Genomic DNA, 19164 nt, shown 5'->3' on the forward strand with positions numbered 1-19164 from the left:
TTGTCTTTCTTTTTCATATCTCTTTCCAGAATTCAAACGGCTTTGGTTATTAAAAAAGTTTACAAGGGGCATTATTATGCACAAGATGATGGATCATAAATCTAAACTATACTATAGATAAATATTTTTCATTAACCAATATCAAATACATAGTTAATAAATGTACTAAAAACTATTGCTATTTACATCATAGTGGCTACCAGTGTGCTTGGACAGGCATGAGAAAATCAATGTTCTTCGGACAGAGAAGGAGACGCTGATGTTGCTCCAGTCTTCACTTGAAGCAACGGGGTGGTTGACCTTTCAACGTTTGATACTTGATTTCCACTGTCTTCATCAAACTCATCCACACTATGCAAAAATATCCCTAACATAATATGCATGAATCACAACACATTCAAATACCTTTAGAAACTGAGAATTGGACATTTAAGAACTAATAATTGTAGATATTTCAATAGTTCATCTTGACTTTTAGATAACAGACAAGTTAATTTTCATGTGGCCAAGTAACATTCATAGCAGGTATAATTTAAAGTTTGTAATATGCTTTTATTCTAATCTAAGTTGGGTTGGACATGATTTCAAGGGTGAATTAGTAGTGCCGTAAATATTGAACATCCATGCTCTGACAACAAGTATATGCAATAGAAAATCACAAACAAGGAACGAGAAATTTCCATGGACTTACCAATAAACCATATTCCAGCTGCTGGAAACAATATTGATGTTAGAATCAATGCTGTCGTTCTCCAGTTGTTAATGCTATCCTGGATTATCATTATGTATGAACAACCATTAGAATCTTATATATCACAACGCAATACATTCTGTGACCTGTAAATTTCTCCCTCCCTTTGGTAAGTAATTTGAATGAAAACAGTGGAACTTTGGGGATAAATTTTAAGCCATGTTAATCCATGACATGGACTTAAAATAAAGTAGTTTTGACTTTTCAGTTTCCATGTACATCATTATTTCTTATTATAAACATTTGGCTTAAAAGCTGAGCATTTTTTTTTCTTTTGATAACAAGCAAAATTTTCTACTTGTTTGATATTTTTTCCTCATAATCTAAGAAATTATGAGGGGAAAGTCCCAATTTCCACCAAAACAATAACTTAAAAGTAAAGTGTTAGCAAAGGAATAACCTGGAGAACTCCAACAAGAGGTGAGGAAGGTACATCTCCAAAGATATGAATGGCAACAGTAGACATAGCCATAGACAGAGGCCTCAAACTTGGTTTAACACAACGTAGACATACGTAATTCACAGGACCCTGAAAAGAATTTTGCAAGCAAACCTTTAGGCTAAGCTTCCAACATTTGATCTGGTTACAAAAATGGTTTCTAATGAACAATAATTTAGATTAGTTCTAATGATCACATTTCTTCTCAACTCATATAGTGCAGAAGTCAGGAATTTTCTATGCTAGGTTAAAATTAAGATAAATTGATCCAAAGAAGCAGGGATATATATTCCGGATGCTAATAGATATGAGAAAGGGATACAAAAAACATTGTACCCTGAAACAAGCATAAAATTCAAATGACAACCAACCACATGATGTCTCCTTGTTTTTCTTGAGAGCAAGTTTGCATGTAATTTCCCAAATGTACAAGTAATTTTACTTAAAAACACATAATTATTCATCAAGAATTTAACCTGGCAACATCAAGATAACAAAAAAACAAAAAAAATCATTTCTTAAAATACTCATAGATGGTAATTGATAAGCATGTAAAAAGGATATTGTTTCAACATAAAGAGAGATTCCTTGCATAGAAGGAAAGTACCTGAGTGGCAAAAACAAGAAGTTCACCAATAGAGAAAAGAGCAAGGAAACCATACATGCTTCTGAATAAGAAAGCACCAAAACAAAATGCTGCGCCAATAAATGTAGTCGTTGAGAGAAGCTGCAAAAGGATTGTGTTTAGTACGAGAGAACACGGAGAAATCGAGTAAGTTACATTCACCCTTACATTATTCAATAACTTTTAATTTGACAACTTTATCCTAAAACCTACCATTAGATTAAAGTTCCTTTTATACAGATCACGTTAACAAAAAATTATATTAATCTTCTGATACCCAATTCATGTACCTCAAGATTAGCATAATGTTTACTTTAAAATATATAAAAATATGACCCATCTGATTATCCTTTTATTGTTATTCAATTTTGAGAATTTTGAATAAATTAGACACAAGCAATCTAGGTGATATCAGTTATTAATCAATGGTTAGATTGATAAAACCACATTGTATATGGAGCAATTCAATCAATTTATGGCTAGTTGGCTACACTTTTAATCTATTCAGCTTAATAGGACCAATCCAGAATATTAGTATTACACAACCCTTTTTTCCAACCCTGTCATTACACTTTAAGAATCTCAAAACTGCAACCATGATGCTCAAAACTTGTTGTTACACATGCCTCGCGTAAGAGGGTGGTCAATACCCAAGTACCTAGTGAAGCAATTTAAACATAGCATCCTTCACATTAAAGGATTAATATTTCAAGTGCATGTGCCTGACCAAGAAAGCCATTTTATTGTAAGATTACATATTATTGTAAGGAGCACTGAAGTAAAATAGCTTCTTTTTTTTTATCGAAAATAAAATGAATAAATGTGAATCACTTTAGGGTTGGTCCAACCCATATACAAAAATAAATAATCTTTAGCCTTCCCCTCTAGATATGCTCCCATAAATGCCTATAAAAAAAAACACTCCTAACTAAATCCAAAAAAATCACCTAAGACAAACAAACACCTGAGAAAGTATATCATGAAATCATCCTCATATAAGTCAGACTGTAACTTGGATGTAATCCATGGCTGAAGTAAAATAGTTTGCAGGAAAGATATAATGAACATAAATACCAACCTTAAATGCATTTGATAAGGTGTTATTCATATAATCCAGAATAAAGCCCCCGGCTAAAGTGCCCACTATTCCACATACAATTGTAATTCCTCCAAATATCAAATCTGCATCAGCCTACCAAAGCAATCCAACTTTAATATTACAATAATACATACTATATCTTACATGGAAACTGTATTTTCTGTCTATAAGGTGTGATTGGATGAAGCAAATTCTCACCATGTGATATATATTATAGCCAGCTTTGGGTCCCCAATACGAGTAAGCACCAATGACAAAGTTGTACGCTATGTAACCTACAAATACACATTCAAGTTATGGAACTAAATAGACAAAGTAAAACAATATGACTGCTAAAATAAGATACATATAGGATATTAATATATGAAAGTTCACGATGATGTAAGCTATCCACATAGCAGCCTCTGACTTGAATCTCCCAACAAGATATGGTAAATATTACAAAACACAGTTAATGGATAGAGTAGTAAATGGGAGAAGAGTTACCTAAAACATTGACAACATAGACCTTATCAAGCAAAAGTGCTTTCATATCTTTCAAAAATCTTGAAAACTTTTCATTTATTTGGGTTGCAGATTTTGACCTAAGAGAAGAATCAATCAATCAGATAGAATTTTTAATATTTCAGCCACTAAATGATAGATGCCTAACAGTAAAAGATACAATAAATCAATAATTGAAAAAAAACAACTATTTAAGAAGGTAAGTGTTCTCACTTGAAATTATGGTCTGAGCTTTTATCTCTAAGCTCTGCTTTTAAGGACAGTGGCTCATCTTTACCACTGGAAGCCTCCGTAACTTTGAACCACACAAGTGAATTTTATTAATATTTAATTATATAAAATTAAATATTCTAAATACTTAGAATTTAATTGTACTTAAAATGTGAGTAGTTCCTAAGTGGGGAGTCTTTTCCCTCTCTATAGTTTCTTTTCTGTTCTCTTCTTTTTGTTCAACCATGCTTTTTTATATTGATATTCTTGTGAAATTTTAACTTAAAAATATTATCCAGAATAAACAAAAATTGTATACCAAATGAAGATATTTCCATTATAGAGTTATACATATATTATAATCTATAGATTATAGATAAGCTTTACCTCTACTCACATTCCTTTACAATATTTCTCTTTCTTCCATAATATTTACCAAATTTCCTATCTATTTGGGTCTTTGAAAAAGAAGTGTGTTTAGATAATGCATAATTCTTAGATACCTTGAACTACTGACACAACTGCTTCGTGTGTGAGTTCCTTTTCTGAATCAGCAGGAACAAAACCTGGATCCAGGAGTAGTTTAGAGATGAAAAATTGAAGTAGGGTTCACAACACAAAGCAAGACAAAAGTGAACCTCTCAACTGCAGAGGCTTCATAAAGAATCCTGAAATAGCAAATGGAAGCATCAACAAAGACTCTACCCAGAATGCATAACGCCAGCCAAAATGACTTCCAACCTGATAACAAACACAAAAAGGAATATTTATTAAAAGGTCAGTATTTTGTTTCTATAATCACTACAAGAAAATCATTAAATAGAAATCAATTTAAGAGATTAAAAAAATTATTAGTAACTAGAGCAGTTTCTATTATTAATAAATAGTTTCTAAATTGGTATCTAATTAGCTATCAAAGTTTAGTTACTATAAACTATTTATTAATAATATAAACTACTTTAGATTTAATAATTTTTTTAATCTTTACTATAGTATCTAATTTAGTCAATTTAGTGATTAATTATTTTTGTCTCTTAAATTAGTTTATATGTAATGATTTTCTTGTAATTTGTAATGTAGTGAATAAATGAATGAAAGGGAAGGAGGACATTGCTATTCCAAAATAATTATAATCCATCTCCTACTTATAAGAAAATATCTTTTCAAACTGCTTAATCACTTACAGTTTTAACTTTCGTTTTTAAAATTTAGAAAGATAACTGTGCTGCCATCCTATATTCAAATTACAGGAAATAAGTCTGTATAAATAAAAATTGGAATAATGAAACTTGTATATTTCCACTAACCACAGGTGTTACAATTAGTATTATTCAATAGTGGTACAAAAAGCAGATAACCACTTACAAAACCACCGTAGACATAGCCAAGTGCATATCCTGATGGTATACACATGTAAAATATTGCAAGCCACGCTGTTTTCTGATTCATACACCCAATATGAGAAAGAGTTCTTCACCAGGGAAAGAAGAAAGCAATCAATCATAATGACAGATGAAATTCCAACTACCACAATTTGGACAGATCATGTGACTACTCTGATTCGAGCTGATATTCTTTATGAATGATTACTAGCACTAAGTATCACTAAAACTCTGTTTAGTATATATACAGTACTAACTTTAAGGTTCTTGATCACAACTTAATGAAGCAAACGACAATCTACTACACATGATAATTATTTATGATCCCCCAGACCAGTAGATAGCATATGTTAACATCAAATCATACTTGCAGATTGATCTTCAACCCACCCAAACTTCCACAAATCCATTGGTTTACTGTTTAATAACAAAAGACATCTGAGAGCATTCTTCAAACATGAAAGCAGAAGCCGCTTCCAAGGGAAAGAAACAAACCTGAGTAACAGGGGCATTGTCATCAATAAAAGGTGCTGCAAGACTTATAAATGAAGCCTCACCAACACCAACTAGCCTATAAAGAATATTGAAAACATCAGAAAAAAGACTAGCATTACTGTTTAACTACTCAACCAAAATTGCATAACTCGAAAAACAAAGGAATTAGACGACTTACATGCGACAGACTGAAATGGACCAGAAATTAAAAGAAAAACCACAACATAGGGTTGCAAGACTCCAAACTGATAATCCAATTCCTATAAGTCTAAATGGATTTACACTGCAAAATATAAAAGCTGTGTTAGGATTAATATTCAATCCAATAATAGTAATTATAAATCACAACAACCATGTGGTACATGTACAAGGCAATAATAGGCTAGAAATTGTCGTTTTGAAATAGTAATGTTAGTCAAATATAAGAACTTCACTTTAGCGGACTAATGGGTGAATAAATTGATAATCCAAATTTAATGATAGTTTATGCTGCAAATTATTTTAGACACGATCTCATTTGAAAGTCATAGCCATGATGATTGTCCTGGCTACATATTAAATTGTACATAAAGAAAGATAATTTGAAATTCAATGCAGCGGATCTATGGTGGTTCAAAAGCTTGGTTCAACTTTCAGAATTTGTCATTTACAATTCTTCTTCTGAAGCATTAATGGGTTGAATATTTAAGGTTGGTAAAATACAGCAGTAAGAGTATTCAACTAATTGCAAGACAAGCAGTTTTTACCTCTTTGCTAGAGAGGCAAATATTGGAGAAGCCACAAGAAGTCCAACCATAAAAGCAGATGATAAAACTCCATCTTCAAAATTGTTCAAGTTAAAATCCCCTCTGCACAAAAGGAGAAAAATATATAGACAAAAACTACCATATAGCTGAAAATTCCTTCAACAATGGCTACGGGTACACTTTCAAAATATAATCAATAATTGTGTTATTTTGAACAGCAATTCAGATTTCCTTTTATGTGATAACTGTCTTTTAGTATATATGGTAGAATCTATCTTTGGAATTTCATATGTCGCGAGTAATTTGATGGTTCATTTTTATGATTCATTGAATTAATAAGAATCTTCCAACTTCAAATACCAAAGAAAAAGGTGACAAAATGAATGCTTTTTCCATCTGCCAAACCTCCTCCTTCACAACCCCATTTTTGGTTTCGCTTCTCCCTCCCCTTTTCAATTATCATTTCTACTCTACTCTATGAGAACCTTTAGCTTTGAAATGGAAAACATCAACAAACCCACTCCTAAAAATTGGAATAAAGTCAAGAATTTGAAACCAGTGTATGGAAAGTTAAATTTCAAGAAGCTAGAGAAATGATCTTGAATATATCTTACTGTATTCCAGAACCAGAAGAGCAGGTACCACCCTCAGTGCACGTTCCCCTACTTCCATTAACACCATTGCTTGCTATGGCTCCTCGATCCACATAGTTTAACAAGTTAATCACACAAAATATAGCAAGTAGCCTACAAAACAAGATAAAAGAGAACACAACACATTTCATAAGAACAAAGATGTGCTCTCCACCACCACCAAAGAAAAGATGAAAAATAAAAAAGATCCAGAATTGCTTAATCTTTTCTTCCCATGCCCACATAACCAAAACTGAGAAAGGCTGAATTTTTCTGACCTTTACTAGCACGGATCTTAGAGGGGGAAAGGAAGCAGAAAAGGAGCATTACATTTACCTTTTGGGTGTAAACCATGAGCTTGTGGGAATCATGGAGGAGATTTGAGGGTCCATAGGCTTATGGGAAGACTCTGGTTTCACTTGAGAGTGGTAATCTTGAGGCATACCAATATTGTAGTACTTTGAGACACAACACTTGTACTAAAATTTAATAGCGCTGAATGGTAGTTAACCTGTCCGAATTTCAGAGGTCTTTATCTTTCCTTCTTCTTGAGCTATGTCAGTTTTTTCAAAAACTACTTTTATTCATTCTCATTCTCCCTTTCTTTTAGTTTTTCCGTTAGACAACGCGGTAAGCACAAAAGAATCCGGGATCATTGCCTCGTCTAAACCTTTTCTTTTGACTTTTTTCGGAAATAATTGTGCTCTGTGTGGATTATTTTCTTTTAATTTATTAATGTTTTTAATTTCTTAATAATTATTAACTTTCAATATATTTTATTATTAGGATGTCAATGCGGGACGAATATCATTAATCTAACTCGCTAATCCATAGATCCGTCTCGCATAATCTAAAGAGTAGAATGGTTTTATTTTTTTCATAAAAAATCATACCTCACTTATTTATTATTGGAGTATGATTTTTATTTTATTTTTAAAAAAAATTAAATTTAATGTACTAAAAAAAATATTACATTTTAATCATCTAGAGAAGTTAATATTAATTGTTACAGTGAATTTAGTTTTAAATAAAGTCTTATATTTAAAATTTATTAATAAAAAATTAATATAAAGAAAAGATTTTAATAAGATAGTTAAAAAATTAGTCATCTTTATTAAAATATTTGGTACCAAAAACTTTGATGAAATAGTCTTATATATTTGTATGTAAAACAAAACTAAAATTTTGATGAGATACTCTTATATATTTGCATATATGTAAAACAAAACTTTAACTATTTCTAATCAAGTCTTCTAACAATCCTAGAACTTTAAGTTTCTTAACTGAATGAACATAAAGAGAGATAAAATTTAATTTTTTCAACCGTAAGAATAATTTTTTTTATAATTAATGAAATTTTAATTTTTAAAAAAATATATTTTTCTTATTCGGACTGAAACACAGACCCGTGAGTTATCTCTTATGTGGAATTAGTCAATGAAATGAACCTGTGTGGGGGTGACTAACCCTCATTGTCATTCCTATATTTTATTATTTGGACTTCAATAATTTTCTTTTGAAAAAGATTAATAGTTAAAAATAGCTATTTATTACTATTTATTATAACCTAAAATAAAATTTATATATTTAAAAATATTATTATTATATAAAATAATACTTCCATTGTATAATACACCCACAAACTAAAATATAGGTTATTAAAAAAAGATTGTCAGGTGTGCTAAGATATTATAAAGCATAAAATCCAATATTAAATTCAATTTAATCTTGCCCAAATTTATTTGTGGCCAAATTAAGGCTTCGATATTTTTTGTGGACATTCAAACTGATGGTCCACGCATCTTCATATATTCTTCTGGTACCTCTTCATGTATGAATCTAATGACCTAAAATCTATATAGTTTTTTTTTTGGAATATTTTAAAAAAAATATATATATTGGAACGAATATTCTGTTATACATCTCTGGTATTACAATGTGTCAAGTACATTATACTTTATTTTTATGCGAAATAACTATAACTATAACTTAAAAATAATTAATTTGTTTATTAATATATTTGTACATATCCAAACTAATGTCCTTTTTTCGACCCAAAGAGAGCATTATTCAATTTAAAATTCATTTTCATCGTATAATCTTTAATAAACAGTTTCTCAGAGATATTGAAAGCAGCCAATGTTGTACCTTAACTAAATAATAATAATAATAAACAACACATCTTTATCTAAACCAATGGTTTCTCAGTGCATCAATTCTCAAATAATAATTAGTTGCTTACTAACAAAATGTGAGCTAGGCTTATTATAATCTCAAGGCCTGGTGTATCACCAAAGGGTAACAATTCCAAAATATAAAAATAAACATCATTATCTGCATACCTTATAATAGGCTAAAAACCTTTCCAACATATCAAATACAAACCAAGCACAAATTGACATGTTAGAATGTTGCAGCAAGGGAGGAATAAAGGTACACATCATCAAATCACTGTTTAATTACGTGACATTGTTATTTAGTCATCATTTTCATGAACTTCATTCGTAATATAAGCACATTACACATTTTTTTTACTGATATTAAATACTTAAGCAGTCATGTCTAAACAGCAGACTCAATTTTACCGAGAATTGGCTGGTACAAATTTCAGTGAAATGCTATTGACACAGTGGCGTTCGTCAGTGGGTGTTGGAAATCCTTCACCTTTAAAAACGTGACCTAGATGTCCCCCACAAGCAGCACAGGTTATTTCTATTCTCATCCCATCAGGGTCAGGCTGATACAATTTAAGATGAGTGCCATCAGATAAGGATTCAAAATAAAGTTAATGTTTTGAATAAAGACTAAAGCTTTTCCAGCATTAAAGCACAAAAATATAGATGTAGTTCCATAGGTACTAATTCCAGTGAGAATTGAAGTTTTACCTCAATAATACAGATAATTATTTGTATTAAAAGTAAGCATATGTTGCCAAAATGAAACCCAAATGTTGATAGGCTATAAAAATACTTCAGATATTGTATATAAGTTTTGCCTTGTATTAAATCCTACTTTTTATTTTCTTCATTTCTTAACAAGTGTTCTTAACTAGACACTAGTTAAAAAGGCTGTTAAGATAAAACTATACTAACTCACATTGCGATTTATGGCCCCGGGAAGACCCTCGTAGAAGGCTGGCCAGCCACAACCAGAATTGAATTTTGTAATGGACTTGTAGAGAGGAGTCCCACAACCAGCACAGTTGTAAACTCCCTCACCAAAGAACTTGTCATACTCTCCAGTTCCAGGGAACCTGCATCATATCAAAACATTTTCTTACAATAGAAACACAAATTCCCATCTTGAATGGGACTAGTTATCATCTTCAAACTAACTCTGTTGCCATGGACTTTGTTGCTAAGAAAATTAAGAACCACAGAGAAAATTCGATGCAGACTCAAAATTACTCAAACTTGTCAACTCCACTCTTCATTCTCTCCCCACGTTTTTTCTTTGTGCATCTCTAAGCATTCATTCAAAGTGCCAGAATCACATATGGGAAATTAGTCATGGCACATATTGTGAGCGTGTTATCACAGCACAGGACCATAAGCATATAGACAACACACAGCTTGTCTCTACTGCAAGCACACATACTAATGAACGCACCTAAGAGGAGATTACATAGTAGACTTCTCGGCCTTGCCGGTGCAATGGCCGAGTTATGGCAGGTTTTTGTTTGTCACCTCGATCATATTGCAGGTTTTCGTTTCTGTCACCTCGATCATGTCGCAAACTGATCATCCAAATAAATTACCGAAGGAGCAAACCTTCAATTAACTCTTAATTAAAGGCATTAATCAGGGATTATCTCACTAATAAACTGCAAAATGTGGATCAGTAGGAAGATTGGGCCTAAACAAGTTCCATGACAGTAAAAGTCCATCATGAAATTGTATAAATAGGTTGCCATGGGACATGTAAAGGTGAGGTTGAATAACATTATAACTCAAATACTCTCATGCTGACTTGAACTCGGATGTGTCCCGAGAAGTGATGGGAGACCTTGAGGAACTGTGGTTTACTTAAACTCATCCGGGCCTTGTAAGAACAAGTTAGTTAACTAGAGTTTTGTCAGATTTACCAGTATAGAAAGACCAAACATTGTATCATGAAATCAGTAATGCAATCTCAATCTCTCTCCGCTCAACATTCTCTTTCAAGATATACTCCAATTAGCTAGGACAAACCATTACAAATCCCTCTAACTACTGTGATCATAAAACTAAGTAGAAAGACTACAATCATGGTTTTAAACAACTGTCCGCAACCACAGCACAAGCCATATGTGTCCACAATCTTCCATTATAACAAACATCTAGACTGCAGCTTAAAATCTTCTCACACTTACAATGGATTAACCTATATCACGCGCAATAACTCAGAACATACCTTGCATGATCCAGCAGTAAGCGAACTTGTGAAATCAAACCCTCCCAATTTTTAGACTTATTTGGATACACTTTTCTATAAGCACTTATACGAGTATAAAATAAGAAAGTAAAATGCATTTGACTTCACTATAAAGCTAAAATCAACTTACACACTTCAATTTTTGGTGGAGTTAAGAGAAGATATCTTCACACAAAGTAAGTAAAGTTGATTAGATATAACGCCGAAAACTCAATTTATTTTACTTTCCTTTTTCTTATCCTACCCGTTTTAGAGAGAATTTTATCCAAACAGCTTCTAATTAAAAAAAAAAACTGTATTTTCATGACTTGACTCCATTCTTGAATATTGGCATACAAGGAAAGTCGAGAATCGAAGAAACTTGACATACCCATTAATTTTTTGACGCGATTCCAACGTTTGAGAGGCTTAATTGATAAAAGAGAGAGAGAGAGAGAGAGAAGAAATAATGGTTCTTACTCGGTGCCCTTTTGCCTGAGAATGCGAAACTGATCAGGGGAGAGAATTGCCTGCCACTCTTCCTCGGATTTGTTGAGTGAGCCAGGTGCGGCCATGGCGACAATCCCACCTCGAAAACGACGTTTGGGTTGGAGAGAGGGTGTGGTCGAGATGGAAAGAGTGGGGGGAGCAATGGGGTTTGCGTGGGAGAAAGATGTGGGAGGTGAAGAAAGGAGAATGGTTGAGAAAATGGGTTTGGAACAGATTGGAGTGGAAGTGGTTCTGAGAATGGTGAAGCTCATGGCTATGCTACTGTGTTCAGAGGTCACCTTCACCGACTACATTATCGCTATTTATTCGCCTTTTTCCTTGTCTACTCTGCTTTCATCATTTCCAATGAAAATCTGACTCCTAAAATCATCAAACACCTTATCTACAAAAACAAAACAAGTATCTACTTATTTGGAAAACATTATTACAACCTAAGTATCAACTATATTAAGATTATATATGAACTATTTTTAAAAAAAATGTTATTTTAATAATTACACATTAAGAATTATCAGTTTACATTTGTAATTATGAAATTAGAAAATACAATTTTAAAAGGTTTTGTTTATTTATTTTCTCGTATAATCTTTGTATTTCAAATAATACTTTATTCTCTCTTTTGTGTTTTCTGTTTTTCTTTTCACAATAATGCTTATTAAAAGTGTCTTCTAGTGTGTTTATAGATTAGACTCTGTCTAATCTAGTTAAATACATTCGACGCTATGTCATTTTTATGTTTATCGCATATATGATAAAAGTGTCTTCTAATGTGTTCACAAACTAGACGGTGTCTGATCTAACTAAATACATTCGACACCATGTCGTTTTCATGTCTATTGCATATCTGGTACACATCGAAAACATGAAAACAAAGATCATGAAGAATGTTTGAGCTTCCTATATTACATATTTTTTTCAACCTTATTAAGTATTTATTCTTTGTCATTTGATTTTTTCTATTAAAAAAACATTCAATCAAATTTGTGAACTTTAAGAATGCAAAAATGTATAGTTTTTTAATTTTGAAATTCAATAGTTGAAGTTGATTGGTTAGTTACATACATTTTGACTATAACTTGGCTAGCTTTATTATATATTAAGACATATAAATGGAAAAAAAATATTGCTAAAAAGTAACCCTTAAAACACAACATTTTAATATAATTATTCTAACTATATATACATGGATAATATTGTTAGTTTTAAGAAAAAATAATAATACCACACATGGTTATTTTAAAACATTTCATTATAATTTTTTTCTAGTGATTATTCTATTTTTTTTTAAATATTGAATACATGTATTATTCTTACAATTTGAGATCGAATGTCCTCTACTGATTGTTTTTTGTCTTTTCTTCTTTCTCTCATAGTTAAGTATGTTCGAGGAATGAGATACTATAAAAACACTTTAATGCTCAAATCAGTTTAGATACTAGAGTGTTTAGTGAATTTAGAACTGAAAAAGTCATTATCTTCTATCATTAAAGTCTTATCCTATTTATAACTTTCTATTGAACGTCCTATTTATAGCGAATATCTATCCGAGTGCCCAAACCCAAAAATTCTTAATAATATTTAATTATTCATTAATTTCAAATTAATCTAATTAATTATAAGTTGGACCGCTACCTTTATACTTGACAACCATTTACCTTACCCACTACTCGAGAATTATGTATATTTAAAACCATTGAATGAATAAACTCTTTCCTTTAATACTCTCAATGAAATAACAAAAGAATTCCTTAAAAGATCAATTAAAAAACCAATGGATATGAATTTAATTTCTTTAAATTTTAAACTACACACCCATATCTATATATGATTTATGAAAGGAAAAAGAGAATTTATTGTTGAGTGTGTGAGTTTCCAAGGGCCAGGTGTAGTAGGTGTTTGCCATTAATCTGCACAAATGAGCCACGTGGCATCATGGGACTTACACTTTAGGCCCATTGTTAAGTCTCAAAGACAAAACCTGAATGAACTCTGAACAAACAGATCAATTATTATGTACATGGATTCACCCACCAAAAATCCAAAGGGCTTAAAAGTAAATTTGCAGAAGAGTAGGGGTAAATTCCGTCCAGAAGAGGATTTTTTGTTTTCGCACGTGTGTCTGGTGGTCACCCCGTTTTAGTCGCACGCCTGGTTCCTTTCTTCGTTTCGTCTCCCTCACATCGCACACGCTTTCGCTGTCTCCCTCTCACTCTTTCTCAGGTAACACAAATCCCTCCAAACCTTCTTCTTTTCTTTGCAAGAACGCGCGCTCTCATTCGAATTCTTTATTTTCGTTTTCCGTAACTTTATTCCGACGATTCGTAGTTACTCCGAGAAAGACGATGTCAAATAACCGAGAAATTCGTTTTCGTTCGTTAGTTTATGCGACTTTTGATTTCTCTTTATTGCTTCCGCCTTTCCTGAGATGAGATGTTTATAGTTTTGATTCAAAGTTCATAATAAGTAGAATCTTGAATAGAAATTGTTTTCTCCCTATAATTTTTTTTATAAAATTTGTTCGCAAACAGGATTTGTGATCGAAAATAAATAGTTTGTTATGCTGTACTGTTTACTGCTTGCACCTTTCGATTTTGTTCTGTGGATTTTGATAGCTGCCGTTAAGTAGCTGTGTTGTGCTTTTCTTTTGACAATGGAGTGTCTCATACTCTTAGGTCTTTTGTAACTGTGTTGACTTTTGTAATGTTACAGTCACTTCAAACACTGGAGTCACCGTTTACCATTTTGATATAATCCCTTGGTGAAATTGATTCTTTATGATTGGATTTTTGCATTAAGCTCGTCTAATAAAATGTAGATTTGAGTATTGTGTTTTATAGCCGATGCTTGGAAATTTTGCTGTTTTAAATATTGCAATCTACCTTCTCTTTTCTGTCTTGTAGCAAAGATTAGCCATACTCTGTATACGTGCTATTTAGCTTGCACAGTAAATTGTAGATTTGAGAATTTTGTTGTGCAATGCTGGCTTTGCAAGTTTCAGTTTCAGTCAGTTATCATGAACACTGTAATGTACATATGATGTTGAATTAGAAAGATTGATTCCATCTAAAACATATGTTTGTTTGCATCTAGATTGTCTAGTAGTTTGTGGAGTCATTGTAGGCAAATAGCTTAGTTGCTTTGTTTTCATTGAATGTTGAAAATAAACCAATGGGTATTAATTACTGTTACTATTAGTTTGTTAAGATGATGGATTTGGAATTATGGTTTAGAATTGTAATTTTAACTCCAATTCTGACAATTGGAATTGGTTTAGAATTATAGATTTCTTGCATGGTCATGCACAGAGTTTGACATGGAATTAGGACTTAAGTGAAATTTCAATTCAATTGTGTGATTATAAGGTCTAAAGTTTGCTAATAACTGTGATAATAGGGGCAGAGGTTGCAGGGTGGTGGAAGTAAGGATTATAGTAGTGGTTTATAATGGTGGCTGGTAGCCATGTAGGAAGGTACCTGCAGTGGTGGTGGCAATAGAAAGAGGAAGAGCAGTTGCACAGTGTTGGGGTGAGGAATTGACAACTTTAGGGTGTTATTTAGGAATTGGAAAGGACTTGAGCTTGTTATTTTGTAATTCCCTTGACTGCTCTTGGAATTTACGATTTGACTTCCAGAAGGACATCTAAATATAAAAATTAGAATCAGTTAATAGGCGCAATTCCAGTTTCAAGTTTCAATTCCATGCTCAACTCCAAAACACCAAATCGACACTTGTAGATATTTGCTGTCACATAATTAATTATTAATCTAAATGGATGGACCATTGTCATTGTTAGATGATTGAATATATCAGTCTATTTGTTTGAGGTTTCAGATTTCTTTGATTAACTTGTATAAGGATCCTAATTCTCCTTTCTTACAAATTTTATCACTCAATTACATTTATGATGTAGGAACACACATAATGACGTGATTTGGGTTTCGGGTTGTAATCTTTGTATAACTGAGAATTCATATATGTCAAAAAGAAAGTACCTTTTAATTTTCAAATTATGGACATGAGGTAATGTCTATAAAGAAGAAAAGAGATAAAATATTATCAAGGAAACCAGCTCTCATTGGTACACTTTATCGATGATCTTTTAGGCTTGTATTTGGTCTTGAAACTTACCTATTACATTATTCCATTATCTTTTGCAGACATTTGGCCATACAATTAACACCATGAATCTTATTTCCTTTGGTTAAACTATTCATTTGGCTTTTTAATTGTCCGTATTTTAAGTTTTAGTTCTGACTGGAGAAACCTATAAGTTTAGTCTGTACGTATTTATAAAATTCAAGTTCTGGTCCCTATTAGTAACGTGGGAGAAAACTATGGTGATATAAAACTGCTGCAAAAACCCTTTGACAATGATATACCTCCACAAACTGATGATGTTTTTAGGTATTGAGATCCTCTTTTGTTCACAATAAACAGGAGAATCCTGTTTTTAATAAAAATAAAAACCAATTAAAACAACAAAAATAATGGAAAACATAAACCTCTAATCTAGTGGGATAATGGGTTGGTTATATTTCAACTGTGTATATTGAGTAAAAAACACAATAAATGGTTAAATCTATTTAACAGAACTTCTCATATTTTTTGTAAACAAGAGGGTCCAAATCCATTATTGAGAATGTGTCACGTAACCCTTAGATGGTTAGTTAGGTGTTTAATAAGTCAGCCAAGTGGGTGATGATATATATTAATAGGAAGAGGGGAGTTGTTCATTGTGTTAAATGGAAGTGTGGAAAGGTCTAAGGTACTCTCGAATTAACCTAAAGAAGTATATCCAATTGTTCTATATGCGTAACTGAGCAGTGATGATAAAATTTCTTTTGTGCCATGCCTTGAGTGTTCTTCGTTTTTCTCCCTTGTTGTTTATTCTACTTGTTGTGAGACTTCTATCAACACTCCAAATATAGTGGAATTTAACTTTTAACTCTTTTCCTATCCTACTGTGGTTTATCATTTAAATAACTCCCCCGTTGATGTTTTTTTCAATATGAATGAAATCTCTGTTTTCTGAGTTGTAAGAGGAAGATTTAGCTAAAGAAACAGCTATTAAAAGCTATCCGTGTGTTTCTAATAATGATTGTACAACATTTAGCCTAGAGTCTTTCTCATTCAAGATTATAAAGAAAGTTGGAGGATCATCTTAGTGTATTTCAGCTTACCCATAGTTTAAGTGGCCATTTTACATAAGAAAAAAACATATCCCGTTTAAGATTCTCTGATATTGTTATTTTGAGACTTAGGTGAGAACAAACTCTATGCATGGTATTGAGCTTATTGGGGCTTTGGCATTTTTGTAGGTCACTTCTGCGTATTTTCTTTGTATTGATGTTTTATAACCAGCTTTAACATATTGTTCCCTTCAAATATCAATTGGAATAAGGTGAGTGTATTTTAAGTTCTGGCAGAGAAACCAGCTAATATGCAAATAGTTTCGACTTCTTGAGTTGAATGTGCTGTAGCTCTAAAAATGTCTGGTAACAGCATGTTTGGACACTCGTTTGAAGGAAATTTCACTTTCCAATGCACCTAAACTGAATTTTACAAAAAAGCTAGTTATGTTTAACGGAACTTTGTTCCAAACATGCACCGACAATTGTTAATGGGGGACTATAACGGTTGTTAGTGTATGGTTCTGTGATGGTGTAGTGCCTCTTGTGTAATGCTAGATTCTTAGCTTTTACATTAGAAAAACTATGTCTTTTTCAACAGGATTAATTGTTCTTTATAACATTTTTTGTAGGAGTTTGTGATCTGAGTATAAAGATGGATCTGAGTAGCATCAAAGATGCATTTGATCGTGTAGCCAAGAAGCAAAAATTATCCTCTTCCAAGTCTCAGGAAGTTGTTGACCAGGTGGGGCGTGAAATTGAGCAGGCGTTGGCAACAATTCATTCACCCCATGACCTCTCTTCTCCTGTTGACCAGAAATCCGTTCTCACAGAACTTAAGTTCAAGATTAATGCTATTGGACCACTTCAACAGCTGGAAGGTTCAAATAAGGAATTGAACGCAAGTCTCAGCAAGTATCAAAAACTCCTTGAAAAAGTGTTAAACCCTGACATATCTAAGGCATACAGAAATGTGGACTTTGATACTCGTATTATCAATCAGATCATTGCAAACCACTTTTACCGTCAAGGTTTATTTGATCTTGGAGATAGCATTGTAAATGAGGCTGGAGAGCCTGATGCAACTGCCCTTAGATCTCAATTTTTGGAAATGCATCAGATTATTGGAGCTATGAGAGAGAGAAACCTTCAGCCTGCTCTGACATGGGTCTCTGCTAATCGAGAGAAACTTCTTCAGATTGGTTCTAATCTTGAGCTTAAGATTCACAGACTGCAGTTTGTAGAGGTCCTGCAAAATGGGACACGAGCTGATGCCTTAATATACGCCCGAACTTATCTTGCTCCTTTTGCTTCCGTCAACAAGGACGAGTTCCCAAAGCTCATGGGTTGCCTCTTGTATGCAGGAAGGCTTGAGAGCTCCCCTTATTCTGAGTTGATGTCCCCGATTCATTGGGAGATGACAACTGAAGAGCTCGCACGGCAGTTCTGCACTCTCTTGGGGCAGTCCTATGAGAACCCACTGAGTGTAGCAGTTGCTGCAGGAGTTGAGGGGTTGCCGACCCTGTTAAAGCTGGCAAATGTAATGGCAGCAAAGAAGCAGGAGTGGCTGGAAATGAAACAGTTGCCGGTGCCTGTAGAATTGGGCAAGGAATTTCAGTTTCACTCGATTTTTGTTTGCCCTGTGAGTAGGGATCAAGCAAGTGAAGAGAATCCTCCAATGCTGTTGCCATGCTTACACGTCCTTTGCAAGCAATCAATTATGAAGTTGTCAAAAAACAGCACCCGAACATTCAAGTGTCCATATTGTCCTGCCGAAGCTACAGTTTCACACTGCAGACAACTGCATTTCTGATTGATGTTTGTGTTCCGTACATTTCATTTGTGCAATACATCATTACAACTTTCTGGATGTATATAAAATTTCAAAATATCTTTTAGTTTCGACAAGACCAACGAGTGAATAAAAATTGAAAGAACCTGTCTATACAGCCGGGAGCTCTGTCTATTCTACCATTCTCGCTCATGGTCTTACTGCTAAAACTACAGACTTGTATAATGCGATAGCATACAGCTATGTATATGTACTATATGATTGCGCTGCATATTTTGCTTATTTATCTTTGGGTAATTGGATTTTACAGCAGCCACTTCTTTAACTATACTCAGCATGGATTTTGTGATGTATACCACCTGTATCTAAGCTGATTAATAACTATTGTGCTGTAAATGAATTTAGATCGATATGTCCTAACCATTTTGCGGGTTTTACATGTTTCTTTTTAGCGTATT

General features: G+C 32.9%; 3 protein-coding genes across 6 annotated transcripts; 1 reads left to right on the forward strand and 2 right to left on the reverse strand.

Annotated features, from left to right (window-relative positions):
- Nucleotides 1-89: 89 nt before the first annotated feature.
- LOC137832720 (Major facilitator superfamily protein) lies at nt 90-7587 on the reverse strand. The gene is made up of 16 exons (XM_068641029.2): nt 7220-7587; nt 6866-6997; nt 6252-6353; nt 5684-5788; nt 5506-5581; nt 4994-5068; nt 4267-4369; nt 4132-4194; nt 3632-3713; nt 3401-3498; nt 3113-3189; nt 2894-3007; nt 1798-1917; nt 1152-1280; nt 692-770; nt 90-367 (listed from the first exon to the last, which is right to left on the reverse strand). Exons 1-16 carry the CDS (start codon nt 7324-7326, stop codon nt 228-230), a joined length of 1602 nt encoding a protein of 533 aa, XP_068497130.2. The 5' UTR covers nt 7327-7587; the 3' UTR covers nt 90-227.
- Nucleotides 7588-9196: 1609 nt separating this feature from the next.
- Nucleotides 9197-12205, reverse strand: LOC137832725 (peptide methionine sulfoxide reductase B5). Its single transcript, XM_068641038.2, has 3 exons — nt 11756-12205; nt 9980-10136; nt 9197-9620 (listed from the first exon to the last, which is right to left on the reverse strand). Exons 1-3 carry the CDS (start codon nt 12034-12036, stop codon nt 9465-9467), a joined length of 594 nt encoding a protein of 197 aa, XP_068497139.2. The 5' UTR covers nt 12037-12205; the 3' UTR covers nt 9197-9464.
- Nucleotides 12206-13763: 1558 nt separating this feature from the next.
- LOC137832723 (protein RMD5 homolog) lies at nt 13764-19013 on the forward strand. Of its 4 annotated transcripts, none has more exons than XM_068641034.2 (2): nt 13764-14005; nt 17547-19013. In XM_068641034.2, the coding sequence occupies exon 2, from the start codon at nt 17570-17572 to the stop codon at nt 18725-18727; it is 1158 nt and encodes a 385-aa protein (XP_068497135.2). In that variant the 5' UTR covers nt 13764-14005; nt 17547-17569; the 3' UTR covers nt 18728-19013. The 4 variants fall into 4 exon arrangements, with proteins under 4 accessions (XP_068497135.2, XP_068497136.2, XP_068497137.2 ...); XM_068641035.2 differs by having other exon boundaries at nt 14004-15309; XM_068641036.2 differs by having other exon boundaries at nt 14004-14159.
- The last annotated feature ends 151 nt before the right edge of the window (nt 19014-19164 follow it).

The sequence above is a fragment of the Phaseolus vulgaris genome, chromosome 6, assembly GCF_051622355.1.
Source record: "Phaseolus vulgaris cultivar YP4 chromosome 6, ASM5162235v1, whole genome shotgun sequence".
Classification (NCBI taxonomy): Eukaryota; Viridiplantae; Streptophyta; class Magnoliopsida; order Fabales; family Fabaceae; genus Phaseolus; species Phaseolus vulgaris.

Bases quoted from the DNA above. Each gene is read 5' to 3' on its own strand.
- LOC137832723 (XM_068641034.2), top strand. From the start codon at position 17,570: ATGGATCTGAGTAGCATCAAAGATGCATTTGATCGTGTAGCCAAGAAG.
- LOC137832720 (XM_068641029.2), bottom strand. From the start codon at position 7,326: ATGCCTCAAGATTACCACTCTCAAGTGAAACCAGAGTCTTCCCATAAG. The intron at 1,918-2,893 runs GTTGGTATTTAT...ATCCTTTTGCAG, and splicing joins CCTTATCAAATGCATTTAAG to CTTCTCTCAACGACTACATT. The intron at 368-691 runs GTAAGTCCATGG...ATATTATGTTAG, and splicing joins AGCTGGAATATGGTTTATTG to GGATATTTTTGCATAGTGTG.
- LOC137832725 (XM_068641038.2), bottom strand. From the start codon at position 12,036: ATGAGCTTCACCATTCTCAGAACCACTTCCACTCCAATCTGTTCCAAA. The intron at 10,137-11,755 runs GTAAGAACCATT...GATATGATGCAG, and splicing joins CTCAGGCAAAAGGGCACCGA to GTTCCCTGGAACTGGAGAGT. The intron at 9,621-9,979 runs GTGAGTTAGTAT...AAATTGTATCAG, and splicing joins CCGGGGCCATAAATCGCAAT to CCTGACCCTGATGGGATGAG.